Here is a 17,961-nt window from a genome sequence, read left to right on the forward strand (position 1 = left end):
AACTTTATTACTAGCTATTCTAAACCAATAAATGATTCATACACATCTTCCCATAACTTTCTAAGCTAACATTTCCATGGTTTACACCTAACCCATATAACCACACCCTTCCACAAATGCTCCTTATTCTTCTGTTATAGCACCATTTAGGATTTTTGAGCTAGATAATGAGATTGTGTACATGTGGCTTTCTATAGTAACTAAACAGGGGACTAAACTCCTGCTTATGATCACTGACCAATCACTATCAACAGACATATAATGTAAACAAATCACTGGCATTTTGGTTTAAGCCAAAAAAGATGGCATCAGCTACTCATGGTCTGTATACATGATGATCAACTAGTACTGTTCACCAAATTCTAGCAGCACTGCAGATAATGTACTAGTAGTTGTGAATGTATTGCAACTTCTTGTTTCATCCACATGGAAGCAAGTGAAAATGCATAGGATTTCCAATACCCATCACCTTTGTACCACTACCTGTCTTCAATGTTCATATCAAAAGAATCACCAGATACTGCAATGAGTTAGCAGCCTGTTAAGAAACCCGCCACTAAGGTTAATGCAGCTGATCATAATTCCAAAGGACTTGAGTTAACATCTTATCATCATGCAGAGGTAGTGCAGGGGTTATCACCTTAGTCACAACTCTCTATATCATGGCATATCTTTTAATTCAGCAGCCACACAGCCTATTGGTGAGAGGTGATGGTGGTGACTGGTGAAGTTGAAAGGGAGTTAAGATGGTGTGGTTATGTTTAAACAGCACATGTTTTTAATGGCCACTAAAAATATAATCAAGAGAGAAAACCACAATAATTCAGAGTTACATTTCCATTTCACAACACATACAACATGGCTAGAGGTAAATAAGGCTCACTCTCAGAGCTTGGAAAAATGTCTCTAACTCTTCATCCTTTACACTACCCTTGCCATATATCTTACTTAATCAAAATATTTTACATTCCTACACTTGTCATCTCTGGGGTTGGGGAGAAAGAATTTTACCTCTGTATTCCCTGTATGTCATAGAAGGCAAATAGAAGGAGTGGGAGTAGGGGGCTGCAAACCCCCACTTCTTGCATTTCAATTTCTTAAAGATAAAACAGGAGCTATGCCAGAAGTGATGAGGTTTGGAGATAGAGTGAATATTTTGAAAGGCTGTTGAATTTGTTTGATAATAGGGAGACAGATGTGGGGTGTTTCAGTCAGAGTGGTATGTGAAGTGAAAGAGTCAAGGAGAGTGGTTTGGTGAAGAAGTGAAATCCTTACTTAAGATGACATGTGGCAAGGCTGCTAAAATGGATGGTATTGCAGCTAAATTTCCTAGGATAGGAGGTGACTGTTGTTGATCAGTTAATCAGAATTTTCAAAGTATGTATGGATCATGATGAGGTGCCTGAGGATTGGTGAATGCATGTAGAGTGCATAGGAAAGGTGAGTGCTTCAAACTAAAGAGGTGTAAGCTTGCTGAGTGTACCTGGTATGTTGTAAGGTTGAATACTGATTGAAAGGGTGAAAGCATGTAAAGAAATCAGATTGGGGAGGAAAAGTCTGGTTTCGGAAGTGGTAGAGGATCTGTGGATCAGGAGCTTATATCCAAGAATGTAAGAAAAATACTTAAAGATACAAAAGCATTGTATGTGGCATGTGGTATCAGGAAAAAACACATGATAGGGTTGATAGAGATGCCTTGCGGAAGGTTTTAGGAACATATGGTGAGGGAGGAAAGCTGCCAGATGCAGAGAAATTTTTATCGAGGGTGTATGGCATGTGTATAAGACAGAAGCGAAGTGAGTGAATGCTGGTCTGCAGCTGGGGGGTGTGATATAACCAAGGCTGTTCAATTTGTTTATGAATGGGATGGTGATGGGGGTGAATACAAGTCTCAGCAAGAGGGGTGCATGTGCAGTCTGTAGGGTATAAGGGGGTTTGAGAAGTGAGTCAGTTGTTGTTCACAAATGACACAGCACTAATGGCAGATATGAGTTAGCCCTGCAAAAGATGGTGACTGAGTTTGGAAGAGTGTTTGAAGTTGAGAGTAAATGTAAATAAAAGCAAGATTATCAGACTTACCAAGGTAAAGTAATGAAAGTGTAAGAGATGTGTGGTAATAAATAGTGCAGCAGAGAGAGCTGAAGAGTGTGTACTGAAGTGGTTTGGACATATGGACAGAAAGAGTTGACAAAGAGGATATGTATGTCAGAAGTGGAGGGACCTACGAGAATGGAAAGACCAAACTGGAGATGAAAGGATGGAGTGAAAAAATATTTTAAGCGATCAGGGCCTGAACATGCAGGAGAGTGAAAGGCATGCACAGGATAGAGCAAAGTGCAAAGAATGTGGGAAACCACGGTCGACATGCTGTCAATGGACTGAACCAGAGTATGTGAAGCATCTGGGTTAACCATGGAAAGGTCTATGGGGCCATTTTAAGGATAGTGAGGTTTGATTTTGGTACATTACACATGACAGCTGGAGAATGGATGTGAGCAGATGTGGCCTTCCTTCGTCTGTTCCTGGCGCTACCCCACTAATGCAGGAAACAGTGATCAAGTATGAAAAAGTAGATGGACAGGTTAGTTCAGTACTGAGTTTGAAAGGAAAGAAATTGGAGAAAGTGAAGTATTTTAGATATCTGGGAGTGGACATGGCAGCAAATGGAACCATGGCAGTGGAAGTGGGTCATAGGGTGGGTGAGGGGGTAAAGGTTATGGGAGCATTGAAAAATGTGTGGAATGAGAAGTAAATACCTATGAGGGCAAAATTGTTATGCTTGAGGGTTTAGTGGTTCCAATAATGCTACATGGATGCGAGGCATAGGCTATAGATGAGGCTGTGCAGAGGAGGGTGGATGTATTGGAGATGAAATATCTAGGGACAATATGAGGTGAGGTGATTTCTTCGAGTAAGCAATTAAAGAGTATGAAAGAGGTGTGATAATGAAAAGAGTTGGTCGAAAAAGCTGAAATGGCTTGGACATATGGAGAGAATGAGTGAAGGGTGGTTGACAAAGAGGATATCTGCATCAGCACTGGAGGGAAGAATGAGAAGGGGGAACCAAACTGAAGGTGGAAGGATCGAGTGAAAAAGACTTTGGGTGATCAGAGCTCAGTCATGCAGGAGGGTGAAAAGCTTGCATGAGATGGAGTGAATTGGAACAAAGTGGTGTACCAGGGTCGACGTCCTGTGGGCATGTGAAGTTAATGGGGGGAACCACTGAAGTCCTGTGGGCATGTGAAGACACTAAGGGAAAACCATCAAGAGGTCTACATAGTCTGGTTGTGGATAGGGAGCTGTGGTTTCAGTGCATTACTCATGACAGCTAGAGAATGTATATGGGAGAATGCAGCCCTCTTCATCTGTTCCTCACTCTACCTTACAAATACAGGAAATGGCAATCAAGTATGGAATGTATATACCCATATTATCATTGCATCTACTCATTTTTTTGGCACAATGCCTTCTGTCTATGCATAACCATCATACCATACAAGAGCATTTATACATCACGTCACCCATTCTTTTAATTTTTCTCCAGCTGTTTGACTTTTCACTGATAAAAAAATGGCAAAAGATGAAGCCTCAATCCTATACATACCTTTTCTAATTCCAAAAAAGAGCCTTTAATGTATAAAGATCATCAGGACTAAAATCTTCTGGTATTGCCTGACTGGAGTCGTTAGCTGCAATATTTGAACCTTCACTGACATCTTGAATTTTCTTCATCACCTGAGAAATCAAATTTCATAATTTACATCCAATTAGCCAGTTCTACATTATGAAGCAAAGCAGTGCAAAAAGAATCTTACCCATATATCTTAATCACTGTGTCAAAGCCTTATGAGGAAAGCAAAGATGAAACAATATATTGGAAACATTCAAATGTAGGCAGAATATCAAAAAAAACAATTTCTCTGAAAAGTGTAAACTCCCTAAAACCATGATCTAAAGCATTCAACATCACTGTCATGTTATCATATAAAAGCATTTTTCAGCAGAGCTGGCCACTCCATTAATCATCCACTGCCACAGCTCACACCACTTCTTAGTCATCATTCTCAATGTCTTAACACATGGTGGTAAAACTCTATCTTGGTCTACATCATACTGTTTTGGAGAGAAAAAAAGGAAGGATTTTCCTTAGATATTGCAAAATGACATCAGTAATGAGAGATATTTAGGGGAACAGTGCTGGCATGTGCATCAGACACATCTGGCACTCAGAAGGTGGGAAGTGGGCTTGTAAGAAAGGGTACTGAGTGGTGGAATAATGAAGTAAAGTTGCTAGTAAATGAGAAAAGAAAGGTGTAAGGGTTGTACTTATAAGGAAGGAGAGCAAATGATTGGGAGCTGTTCAAGATGATGCAGGGGATGAAAAAGAGGGAATATGAAAGCTGGGGGGAATGGTAATCAGTGAACTTCAGGGAGAATAAGATGCTTTGGAAGGAGGTTAATAGTGTGAGGAAAACAAAACAAATGGTAACATTAATAGAATGGGAAAATGGGTAAGTGGTAACAGGTAGTGATAAAAAGAGGAGATGGAGATGGAGTGAGTACTCTGAGGGACTGCTGAATGTGTCTGATAATAGGGTGGCAGACGTACGGTGTTTGGGTTGGGGAGATGTGTACAGTGAGAGGGTCATGGAAAGTGGTTTAGTGAAGAGAGAAGAGGTGGTAAAAGCCTTGCATAATATGAAATGTGGCAAGGAGGCTGAAGTGGATGATACTGCAGTTGAATTTCTTAAGAAAGGGGGTGACTGTTGATGATTGGATATTTAGGATTTTCAAATGAATGTACAGATCATGGTGAGCTGCATGAGGATTGGCAGAATGCATGTATAAAGGAAAGGGGAAGATAGGTGAATGTTCAACCTAAAGAGGTAGAAGTCTATTGAGTATACCTAGTAAGCTGTAAGGGAGAATGGTGAATGAGAGGGTGAAGGCATGTACAGAGTATCAGATGGGGAGGAACAATGTGGTTTCAGGAATGGGAGAGGATTTGTGGATCAGGTGTTTGCTTTATAGAATGTGTGTGAGAAATACTCAAAATAAAAAGAAGGATATGTATATGGTAGTTATTGATCTCAAAAAAGGATATGACAGGATAAATAGAGATGCCTTGAGGAAGGTATTATGAAGATATGATGCAAAAGGAAAGCTATAAGAAGCGGTGAAAAATTTCTATCAAATGTCAGGCATGTGCATCAGTTGGAAAAGAGGAGAATGATTGGTTCCCAGTGAAAGATGGTCTGCAGCAAAGTTGTGTGATGTCACTTTGGCTGTTTGATTTGTTTATGGATAGGGTGATGATAGAGGTAAATGCAAGTCTTGGATATATGCAAGAGTCTTGGAGAGAAGGGAAAGTAAGCAGTATGTAGGGAGTAAAGTTAGTCAGTTGTTGTTTGTTGACGACAGCACTGGTGGCAGACTGGAGTGAGACTCTGCACAGGTTGGTGACTGAGTTTGGAAGTGTGTGAAAATTGAAGATGAGAGCAAATATGAATTAAATCAAGGTTATTAGGGTTTAGGAAGGCAGAGGGACAGGCTGACTGAGGTGTGAGTTTGAATGGGGAAAAAATTTGGAAGAAAAGAATTGTTTTAAATACCTGGGAGTGGACATGGTAGCAAATGAAACTATGGAAGCAGAAGTGAATCATTGGGTGGGTGTGGGGGTAAAGGTTCTTGGAGCATTGAGGAATGTAAGGAAAGAGAAGTTGTTATCTGGGATTGCACATATGGGTATGTTTGAAGGTATATCAGTCCCAACAATATTGTATGGGTGCAAGTCATGGGCTATACATAAGGATATGCAGAGGAGGATGGAGATCTTGGAAATGTAATATTTGAGGACAATATATGGCATAAAGAGGTTTGATCAATAAGTCATAAAAGGGTAAGAGAAAGTGTGGTAATAAGATGAATGAGGTTGAGAGAGGTGAAGGGGGTATGCTGAAATGATATGAACATATGGAGAGAACGAGTGAGGAGAGATAGACAAAAACGTTATATGTCTTGGAAGTGGAAGAGGAACCGAGATAGAAGAGACTGAAAATGAAAGGATGGAGTGAAAAATATTTCACGTGGTTGGGGCCTCAACATGCAGAAGGGTGAAAGGCATGCATGTAATCGAGTAAATTGGAATAATGTGGTATATAAAGGGCATCAAACTGTCATGTGTAATGAACCAAACCACAGCTCACTATCCACATCCAGACCCCACAGACCTTTCCATGGTTTACCTCAGACATTTCACATCACCTGGTTCAGTCCACTGACAGCATGTCAACCCTGGTATACCAAAACATTCCAAATCATTCTATTTTGTGATGCACAACTTTCACCCTCCTCCACATTAAGGTCCAGACCACTCAAAATCTTTTTACTTCATCCTTCCACCTCCAATTTGGTTTCCCACTTCTCCCCGTTCCCTCTATCTCTGACACATATATCCTCTTTGTCAATCTTTCCTCACTCATTTGCTCCATGTGACCAAACTATTTCAACACACCCTCTTCTGCTCTCTCAACCACACTCTTCTTATTACCACACATCTCTCCTATCCTTTCATTACTTAGTCAATCAAACCACCTCACACCACATATTGTCCCCAAAAATTTAATTTCAAACACAATCACCCTCCTCTGCACAACCCTAGCTATAGCCCATGCCTTGCAACCATATAACATTGTTCGAACTACTGTTCCTTCAAACATACCCATTTTTGCTTTCCAAGATAATGTTCTTGCCTTCCACACATTCTTCAACACTCCCAGAACCTTCATCCCCTCCCTTACCCTGTGACTCTCTTCTGCTTCCATGGTTCCATCTGCTGCTAAATCCACTCCCAGATATCTAAAACACATACACATGTACACATGTACATATTCATACTTGCTCGCCCTTATCCATTCCTGGCACCACCCCAACCCTACTTTCATTACAAAATCTTTGTTTAAAGTACTACCATATAATTTTATAAAGTTTTCATCACTACTTTAATCTTAATCCAACCATTCGCATTTCAAATTCTGAGTCTCTTTCTTGGCACAAAACCTTTGTGTTTACAGTCACATTCAGTTATGCTTTTCAAATACACACTCAAATTCCTTTACCATTGCTTGTAACTCCTTTGCTGATTACTGTTATTATTACAGGGTCACCTGTATACATCAGAGTTCCTGATTTCCAATGCCAAGAAATTTTCAATTTCAGTATTTACCACTGTTGACCACAATATATATCAAAATACCTTCACTGTTTAATCCCTAGGGATATGGGAGAAAGAATACTTCCCACATAATCCCTTTAAGTTGTAGGAGGCGAATAAAAAGGGTGGGAACAGAGGACTAGAAATCCTCCCCTCCAGTTTTTACTTTTCCAAAGGAAGAAACAGAGGAGACAGCCAAGTGAGGATTTCCCTCTAAGGCTCAGTTCTCTATTCTTGACGCTACCTCACTAATGCGAGAAATGGCAAATATGAATGGAAAAAAAAATGTATGAGACCTTCACTGTTTATCATGAATACAAGGTAACACAACATCCTTGCCTTACTTCAATTTCAATCTTAAATCTTAAGGTAACACAACATCCTTGCCTTACTTCAATTTCAATCTTAAATCTTCTAATCTACTGTTTTCATTTAGCTGCCTTTCCTAATTTAGCAAGGTAGCATCAGGAATGGAGAAACAAACAGTCTCATTTACATACATCAGTCTCCAAATGTAATGTATAATGCATTAAAAGTAAAGCATACCATCCACAGCCACACACTATCTTAGACTTTCTTACTAACACTGTCATTTAACATTCCTCCATTATCATCTACTCCCTATTATTCATTTTTTTACACACATTCACATTCATACCTATTATCATACACTCTCTCAAACTCCCTCACCATAGCTATCAACTATTTTCCTCATAAAGCAATCATATTGTGCCATCTGCACATGGCACTAACCTAACTTCCAGCATTTCCAACACTCTTTCATTGATAGCTAAAACTTATGCTTTAACCACAGTGTCAGGAAATAATATAACAAAGCAATGCACTTCACCACTATTTTCATCCAACTTCAACCTCAATCCAAACTTCAATCAACCTCATTATGTCTAACACATACTTCAATCTCTCCATGAAATCCTTTAAGTGTTTTTGCTCCCTCCTCAAACATCTAAAACTTTTATTCCAAGACCTTTCCTCAACTTTATTACTAGCTATTCTAAACCAATAAATGATTCATACACATCTTCCCATAACTTTCTAAGCTAACATTTCCATGGTTTACACCTAACCCATATAACCACACCCTTCCACAAATGCTCCTTATTCTTCTGTTATAGCACCATTTAGGATTTTTGAGCTAGATAATGAGATTGTGTACATGTGGCTTTCTATAGTAACTAAACAGGGGACTAAACTCCTGCTTATGATCACTGACCAATCACTATCAACAGACATATAATGTAAACAAATCACTGGCATTTTGGTTTAAGCCAAAAAAGATGGCATCAGCTACTCATGGTCTGTATACATGATGATCAACTAGTACTGTTCACCAAATTCTAGCAGCACTGCAGATAATGTACTAGTAGTTGTGAATGTATTGCAACTTCTTGTTTCATCCACATGGAAGCAAGTGAAAATGCATAGGATTTCCAATACCCATCACCTTTGTACCACTACCTGTCTTCAATGTTCATATCAAAAGAATCACCAGATACTGCAATGAGTTAGCAGCCTGTTAAGAAACCCGCCACTAAGGTTAATGCAGCTGATCATAATTCCAAAGGACTTGAGTTAACATCTTATCATCATGCAGAGGTAGTGCAGGGGTTATCACCTTAGTCACAACTCTCTATATCATGGCATATCTTTTAATTCAGCAGCCACACAGCCTATTGGTGAGAGGTGATGGTGGTGACTGGTGAAGTTGAAAGGGAGTTAAGATGGTGTGGTTATGTTTAAACAGCACATGTTTTTAATGGCCACTAAAAATATAATCAAGAGAGAAAACCACAATAATTCAGAGTTACATTTCCATTTCACAACACATACAACATGGCTAGAGGTAAATAAGGCTCACTCTCAGAGCTTGGAAAAATGTCTCTAACTCTTCATCCTTTACACTACCCTTGCCATATATCTTACTTAATCAAAATATTTTACATTCCTACACTTGTCATCTCTGGGGTTGGGGAGAAAGAATTTTACCTCTGTATTCCCTGTATGTCATAGAAGGCAAATAGAAGGAGTGGGAGTGGGGGGCTGCAAACCCCCACTTCTTGCATTTCAATTTCTTAAAGATAAAACAGGAGCTATGCCAGAAGTGATGAGGTTTGGAGATAGAGTGAATATTTTGAAAGGCTGTTGAATTTGTTTGATAATAGGGAGACAGATGTGGGGTGTTTCAGTCAGAGTGGTATGTGAAGTGAAAGAGTCAAGGAGAGTGGTTTGGTGAAGAAGTGAAATCCTTACTTAAGATGACATGTGGCAAGGCTGCTAAAATGGATGGTATTGCAGCTAAATTTCCTAGGATAGGAGGTGACTGTTGTTGATCAGTTAATCAGAATTTTCAAAGTATGTATGGATCATGATGAGGTGCCTGAGGATTGGTGAATGCATGTAGAGTGCATAGGAAAGGTGAGTGTTCAAACTAAAGAGGTGTAAGCTTGCTGAGTGTACCTGGTATGTTGTAAGGTTGAATACTGATTGAAAGGGTGAAAGCATGTAAAGAAATCAGATTGGGGAGGAAAAGTGTGGTTTCGGAAGTGGTAGAGGATCTGTGGATCAGGAGCTTATATCCAAGAATGTAAGAAAAATACTTAAAGATACAAAAGCATTGTATGTGGCATGTGGTATCAGGAAAAAACACATGATAGGGTTGATAGAGATGCCTTGCGGAAGGTTTTAGGAACATATGGTGAGGGAGGAAAGCTGCCAGATGCAGAGAAATTTTTATCGAGGGTGTATGGCATGTGTATAAGACAGAAGCGAAGTGAGTGAATGCTGGTCTGCAGCTGGGGGGTGTGATATAACCAAGGCTGTTCAATTTGTTTGTGAATGGGATGGTGATGGGGGTGAATACAAGTCTCAGCAAGAGGGGTGCATGTGCAGTCTGTAGGGTATAAGGGGGTTTGAGAAGTGAGTCAGTTGTTGTTCACAAATGACACAGCACTAATGGCAGATATGAGTTAGCCCTGCAAAAGATGGTGACTGAGTTTGGAAGAGTGTTTGAAGTTGAGAGTAAATGTAAATAAAAGCAAGATTATCAGACTTACCAAGGTAAAGTAATGAAAGTGTAAGAGACGTGTGGTAATAAATAGTGCAGCTGAGAGAGCTGAAGAGTGTGTACTGAAGTGGTTTGGACATATGGACAGAAAGAGTTGACAAAGAGGATATGTATGTCAGAAGTGGAGGGACCTACGAGAATGGAAAGACCAAACTGGAGATGAAAGGATGGAGTGAAAAAATATTTTAAGCGATCAGGGCCTGAACATGCAGGAGAGTGAAAGGCATGCACAGGATAGAGCAAAGTGCAAAGAATGTGGGAAACCACGGTCGACAAGCTGTCAATGGACTGAACCAGAGTATGTGAAGCATCTGGGTTAACCATGGAAAGGTCTATGGGGCCATTTTAAGGATAGTGAGGTTTGATTTTGGTACATTACACATGACAGCTGGAGAATGGATGTGAGCAGATGTGGCCTTCCTTCGTCTGTTCCTGGCGCTACCCCACTAATGCAGGAAACAGTGATCAAGTATGAAAAAGTAGATGGACAGGTTAGTTCAGTACTGAGTTTGAAAGGAAAGAAATTGGAGAAAGTGAAGTATTTTAGATATCTGGGAGTGGACATGGCAGCAAATGGAACCATGGCAGTGGAAGTGGGTCATAGGGTGGGTGAGGGGGTAAAGGTTATGGGAGCATTGAAAAATGTGTGGAATGAGAAGTAAATACCTATGAGGGCAAAATTGTTATGCTTGAGGGTTTAGTGGTTCCAATAATGCTACATGGATGCGAGGCATAGGCTATAGATGAGGCTGTGCAGAGGAGGGTGGATGTATTGGAGATGAAATATCTAGGGACAATATGAGGTGAGGTGATTTCTTCGAGTAAGCAATTAAAGAGTATGAAAGAGGTGTGATAATGAAAAGAGTTGGTCGAAAAAGCTGAAATGGCTTGGACATATGGAGAGAATGAGTGAAGGGTGGTTGACAAAGAGGATATCTGCATCAGCACTGGAGGGAAGAATGAGAAGGGGGAACCAAACTGAAGGTGGAAGGATCGAGTGAAAAAGACTTTGGGTGATCAGAGCTCAGTCATGCAGGAGGGTGAAAAGCTTGCATGAGATGGAGTGAATTGGAACAAAGTGGTGTACCAGGGTCGACGTCCTGTGGGCATGTTGAACCACTGAAGTCTGTGGGCATGGAGTATGGGGGAACCATTGAAGTCCTGTGGGCATGTGAAGACACTAAGGGAAAACCATCAAGAGGTCTACATAGTCTGGTTGTGGATAGAGAGCTGTGGTTTCAGTGCATTACTCATGACAGCTAGAGAATGTATATGGGAGAATGCAGCCCTCTTCATCTGTTCCTCACTCTACCTTACAAATACAGGAAATGGCAATCAAGTATGGAATGTATATACCCATATTATCATTGCATCTACTCATTTTTTTGGCACAATGCCTTCTGTCTATGCATAACCATCATACCATACAAGAGCATTTATACATCACGTCACCCATTCTTTTAATTTTTCTCCAGCTGTTTGACTTTTCACTGATAAAAAAATGGCAAAAGATGAAGCCTCAATCCTATACATACCTTTTCTAATTCCAAAAAAAGAGCCTTTAATGTATAAAGATCATCAGGACTAAAATCTTCTGGTATTGCCTGACTGGAGTCGTTAGCTGCAATATTTGAACCTTCACTGACATCTTGAATTTTCTTCATCACCTGAGAAATCAAATTTCATAATTTACATCCAATTAGCCAGTTCTACATTATGAAGCAAAGCAGTGCAAAAAGAATCTTACCCATATATCTTAATCACTGTGTCAAAGCCTTATGAGGAAAGCAAAGATGAAACAATATATTGGAAACATTCAAATGTAGGCAGAATATCAAAAAAACAATTTCTCTGAAAAGTGTAAACTCCCTAAAACCATGATCTAAAGCATTCAACATCACTGTCATGTTATCATATAAAAGCATTTTTCAGCAGAGCTGGCCACTCCATTAATCATCCACTGCCACAGCTCACACCACTTCTTAGTCATCATTCTCAATGTCTTAACACATGGTGGTAAAACTCTATCTTGGTCTACATCATACTGTTTTGGAGAGAAAAAAAGGAAGGATTTTCCTTAGATATTGCAAAATGACATCAGTAATGAGAGATATTTAGGGGAACAGTGCTGGCATGTGCATCAGACACATCTGGCACTCAGAAGGTGGGAAGTGGGCTTGTAAGAAAGGGTACTGAGTGGTGGAATAATGAAGTAAAGTTGCTAGTAAATGAGAAAAGAAAGGTGTAAGGGTTGTACTTATAAGGAAGGAGAGCAAATGATTGGGAGCTGTTCAAGATGATGCAGGGGATGAAAAAGAGGGAATATGAAAGCTGGGGGGAATGGTAATCAGTGAACTTCAGGGAGAATAAGATGCTTTGGAAGGAGGTTAATAGTGTGAGGAAAACAAAACAAATGGTAACATTAATAGAATGGGAAAATGGGTAAGTGGTAACAGGTAGTGATAAAAAGAGGAGGAGATGGAGATGGAGTGAGTACTCTGAGGGACTGCTGAATGTGTCTGATAATAGGGTGGCAGACGTACGGTGTTTGGGTTGGGGAGATGTGTACAGTGAGAGGGTCATGGAAAGTGGTTTAGTGAAGAGTGAAGAGGTGGTAAAAGCCTTGCATAATATGAAATGTGGCAAGGAGGCTGAAGTGAATGATACTGCAGTTGAATTTCTTAAGAAAGGGGGTGACTGTTGATGATTGGATATTTAGGATTTTCAAATGAATGTACAGATCATGGTGAGCTGCATGAGGATTGGCAGAATGCATGTATAAAGGAAAGGGGAAGATAGGTGAATGTTCAACCTAAAGAGATAGAAGTCTATTGAGTATACCTAGTAAGCTGTAAGGGAGAATGGTGAATGAGAGGGTGAAGGCATGTACAGAGTATCAGATGGGGAGGAACAATGTGGTTTCAGGAATGGGAGAGGATTTGTGGATCAGGTGTTTGCTTTATAGAATGTGTGTGAGAAATACTCAAAATAAAAAGAAGGATAAAAATATGGTAGTTATTGATCTCAAAAAAGGATATGACAGGATAAATAGAGATGCCTTGAGGAAGGTATTATGAAGATATGATGCAAAAGGAAAGCTATAAGAAGCGGTGAAAAATTTCTATCAAATGTCAGGCATGTGCATCAGTTGGAAAAGAGGAGAATGATTGGTTCCCAGTGAAAGATGGTCTGCAGCAAAGTTGTGTGATGTCACTTTGGCTGTTTGATTTGTTTATGGATAGGGTGATGATAGAGGTAAATGCAAGTCTTGGATATATGCAAGAGTCTTGGAGAGAAGGGAAAGTAAGCAGTATGTAGGGAGTAAAGTTAGTCAGTTGTTGTTTGTTGACGACAGCACTGGTGGCAGACTGGAGTGAGACTCTGCACAGGTTGGTGACTGAGTTTGGAAGTGTGTGAAAATTGGAAGATGAGAGCAAATATGAATTAAATCAAGGTTATTAGGGTTTAGGAAGGCAGAGGGACAGGCTGACTGAGGTGTGAGTTTGAATGGGGAAAAAATTTGGAAGAAAAGAATTGTTTTAAATACCTGGGAGTGGACATGGTAGCAAATGAAACTATGGAAGCAGAAGTGAATCATTGGGTGGGTGTGGGGGTAAAGGTTCTTGGAGCATTGAGGAATGTAAGGAAAGAGAAGTTGTTATCTGGGATTGCACATATGGGTATGTTTGAAGGTATATCAGTCCCAACAATATTGTATGGGTGCAAGTCATGGGCTATACATAAGGATATGCAGAGGAGGATGGAGATCTTGGAAATGTAATATATGAGGACAATATATGGCATAAAGAGGTTTGATCAATAAGTCATAAAAGGGTAAGAGAAAGGTGTGGTAATAAGATGAATGAGGTTGAGAGAGGTGAAGGGGGTATGCTGAAATGATATGAACATATGGAGAGAACGAGTGAGGAGAGATAGACAAAAACGTTATATGTCTTGGAAGTGGAAGAGGAACTGAAGAGACTGAAAATGAAAGGATGGAGTGAAAAATATTTCACGTGGTTGGGGCCTCGACATGCAGAAGGGTGAAAGGCATGCATGTAATCGAGTAAATTGGAACAATGTGGTATATAAAGGGCATCAAACTGTCATGTGTAATGAACCAAACCACAGCTCACTATCCACATCCAGACCCCACAGACCTTTCCATGGTTTACCTCAGACATTTCACATCACCTGGTTCAGTCCACTGACAGCATGTCAACCCTGGTATACCAAAACATTCCAAATCATTCTATTTTGTGATGCACAACTTTCACCCTCCTCCACATTAAGGTCCAGACCACTCAAAATCTTTTTACTCCATCCTTCCACCTCTAATATGGTCTCCTGCTTCTTCTTGTTCCCTCCAGCTCTGACATATATATCCTCTTTGTCAACCATTCCTCACTCCTTCATTCCATATGTCCAAACTATTTCAACACACCCTCTTCTGCTCTCTCAACCACACTCTTTTTATCACCACACATATCTTTTATCCTTACATTACTCACTCGATCAAAACATCTCACTCCACAAATTGTCCTCAAACATTTAATTTCCAACAGATTCACCCTCCTCCTTACAACCCTATCTATAACCTATACCTTGCAACCATATAATATTGTTGGAACTACTATTCCTTGAAACATACCTATCTTTGCTCTCCAAGATAACATTCTCTCTTTCCACACATTTTTATCGCTACCAGAACCTTTGGCCCCTTCCGCCTCCATGGTTCCATTCACTGCCAAGTCCACTCCCAGATAACTAAAACACTTCACTTCTAATTTTTCTTCATTCACACTTAAATCCCAACTAACTTGAACCTTTACCCTGCTGACTCTAATAACCTTGCTATCATTCACATTTACTCTCAACTTTCTCCTTTCACACACTTTTCCAAACTCAGTCACCAACTTCTGCAGTTTCTCATTCAAATCAGCCACCAGTGCTGTATCACTGGCGAACAGCAATTGACTCACTTCCCAGGCCCTCTCATTCCCAACAGTCTATATACTTGCCCCTCTCTCCAAAACTCTTGCATTTACCTCCCTAACTACTCAATCCATAAACAAATTAAATAACCATGGGGACATCACACACTCCTGCTACAGACCGACCTTCATTGGGAGCCAATCACTCTCTTCCTACTTGTACACATGCATTACACCCTTGATAAAAACTTTTCACTGCTTCTAGAAGCTTACCTTCCACACAATATATTCTTAAGACCTTTCACAAAGCATCCCTATCAACCCTAGCATATGCCTCTCTTGATCCATAAATGTCACACATAAATCTGTCTGTTTTTCTAAGAATTTCTCACATACATTCTTCAGAGTAAACACCTGATCCATACATCCTCTACCACTTCTAAAACCACACTGTCCTCCCCAGTCTGATGCTCTGTACATGCCTTCACCCTCTCAATCAATACCATCCCATACAATTTTCCAGGAATACTCAACAAACTTATGCCTCTGTAGTGTGAACACTCACCTTTATCCCCTTTGCCTATTTACAATGGCACTATATATGTATTCTGCCAATCTTCAGGAACTTCAGCATGACCCATACATACATTAAATACCTTTACCAGCCAATAAAAACACAGTCAATTGCAATACCATCCAACCCCACTGCCTTGCTGGATTTCATCTGCAAGGCGTTCACCACCTCCTCTCTCTTCACCAAACCACTCTCTTTGACTCTCTCACTTTGTGCACCACCCTGACCAAAACACTCTACATCTGCCACTTTTTCATCAAACACATTCAACAATCCTTCAAGATCTTACTCCATCACTACGTGTTATCACTCCCCCCCTTTGCCCCCTACACAGATGTTCCCGTTTCTTCTCTTCTCTTACGCAAGTTATTTGCCTCCTTCTAAAACATCTTTTTATTCTCCCTAAAGTTTAATGATACTCTCTCACCCCAACTCTCATCAGCCCTCTTTTTCAACCCTTTCAACTTCCTCTTGCCGTCCTGCAGCTTTCACTGATACATTTCCCAGTCCTTTGTACTCCTTCCTTGTAAGTATCATCCAAATGCCTCTCTTTTCTCTTTTACAAACAACTTTACTTCTTCATCCTTCCACTCACTACTCTTTCAAATCTGCCCACCTCCCACCTTTCTCATACCACATGCATCTTTTGCACATGCCATCACTGCTTCCCTAAATGTATCCCATTCCTCACCCACTCCCTCACTTCATTTGCTGTTGCCTTTTACCATTCTACACTCAATCTCTCCTGGTATTTCTTCACACAAGTCTGCTTCCCAAGCTCATTTACTCTCACCACTCCATCTCCCCAGCATTCTATCTTCTTTTCTGAAAACCTCTACAAATCTTCACCGCCTCCACAAGATAGTGATCAAACATTCCACCAGCTGCCCCTCTCGGCACATTTGCATCCAAACATTTCTCTTTTACATACCCATCAATTAATAAGTAATCTAATAGTGCCCTTTGACCATCTCTCCTACTTGCATGCATATACTTATGTATGTTGAAGGTGTATGTGGAGAAGGTGAAGATTCGTTGAGGTTTTCAAAAAAGAGGAAAGAATGTAGGGGAGAAGAGAGTGGTGATAGTAGTGAGCTTGAAAAGGAGACTTGTGTGAAGAAATACCAGGACAGACTGGAATGCAGAATGGCAAAAGTCAAAAGCAAATAAAGTGTGAGGACTGGGTCAGGAATGGGATGCTTTTAGGGAAGCTGTGATGACATGTGCAAGAGATGCATGTGGCAAGAGAAAAGTGGCAGGTGGGCAGATACGAAAGGGTAGTGAGTGGTGGGATGAAGTAGAGTTGATAGTGAGAGAGAAAAGAGAGGTGTTTGGATAGTACTTATAAGGAAGGAGTACAAATGACTGGGAGATATATAAGAGAAAGTGGCAGAATGTCAAGAGGAAAGTGCAAAGATTGAAAAAGAGGGCAGATGAGAGTTACAGTGAAAGAGTATATCATTAAACTTTAGGTAGAATAAAAATGTTTTGGAAGGAGGTAAATAATATGCAAAAGACAATAGAAAAAATGGGACCAAATGGGACTATCAGTGAAGGGGGCAATGGGGAAAGTGATAACAGGTAGTGATGGAGTGAGGAGGAAAAGGAGCGAGTATTTTGAAGGATTGTTGATTATGTTTGATGACAGAGTGGTAGGTGTAGGGTGTTTTCACTGCAGTGGTGTGCGAAGTGAGAGTGTCAGGGAGAGTGGTTTCAAAAAGAAAGAAGAGGTGGTCAAAGCCCTGTGGAAGATGATGTCTGGCAAGGCGGCAAGAGTGGATTGTATTACAGCTGAATTTATTAAGAAAGGGGGTGACTGTGTTGATGAGTGGTCGATAAGGATATTCAATGTCTGTCGGGATCATGTTGAAGTGCCTGAGGATTGGCGGAATGCATGCATAATGCCACTGTACAAAGGCAAAGGTGATAAAGGTGACTGTTCAAACTACAGAGGCATACGTTTGTTGAGTATAACAGGAAAATTGCATGGGAGAGTACTAATTGAGAGGGTGAAGGCATGAACAGAACATCAGATTGGGGAGGAGCAGTGTGGTTTTAGATGCAATAGACGATGTGTGGATCAGGTGTTTGCTTTGAAGAGTGTGCATGAGAAATACTTAGAAAGACAGATGGATTTGTGTGTGGCATTTATGGA

General features: G+C 40.4%; 1 protein-coding gene across 1 annotated transcript in view; it reads right to left on the reverse strand.

The window, feature by feature from the left end:
* The window catches only part of LOC139750306 (regulator of telomere elongation helicase 1 homolog), a 124,095-nt gene that overhangs the window by 87,736 nt on the left and 18,398 nt on the right, over positions 1-17,961 (reverse strand). The window contains exon 8 of the mRNA XM_071664946.1: positions 11,834-11,965. Within this exon, the coding sequence (XP_071521047.1) occupies positions 11,834-11,965 (132 nt within the window). The remainder of the gene's footprint in view (positions 1-11,833; positions 11,966-17,961) is intronic.

The sequence above is a fragment of the Panulirus ornatus genome, chromosome 9 (assembly GCF_036320965.1).
Source record: "Panulirus ornatus isolate Po-2019 chromosome 9, ASM3632096v1, whole genome shotgun sequence".
Lineage (NCBI taxonomy): Eukaryota > Metazoa > Arthropoda > Malacostraca > Decapoda > Palinuridae > Panulirus > Panulirus ornatus.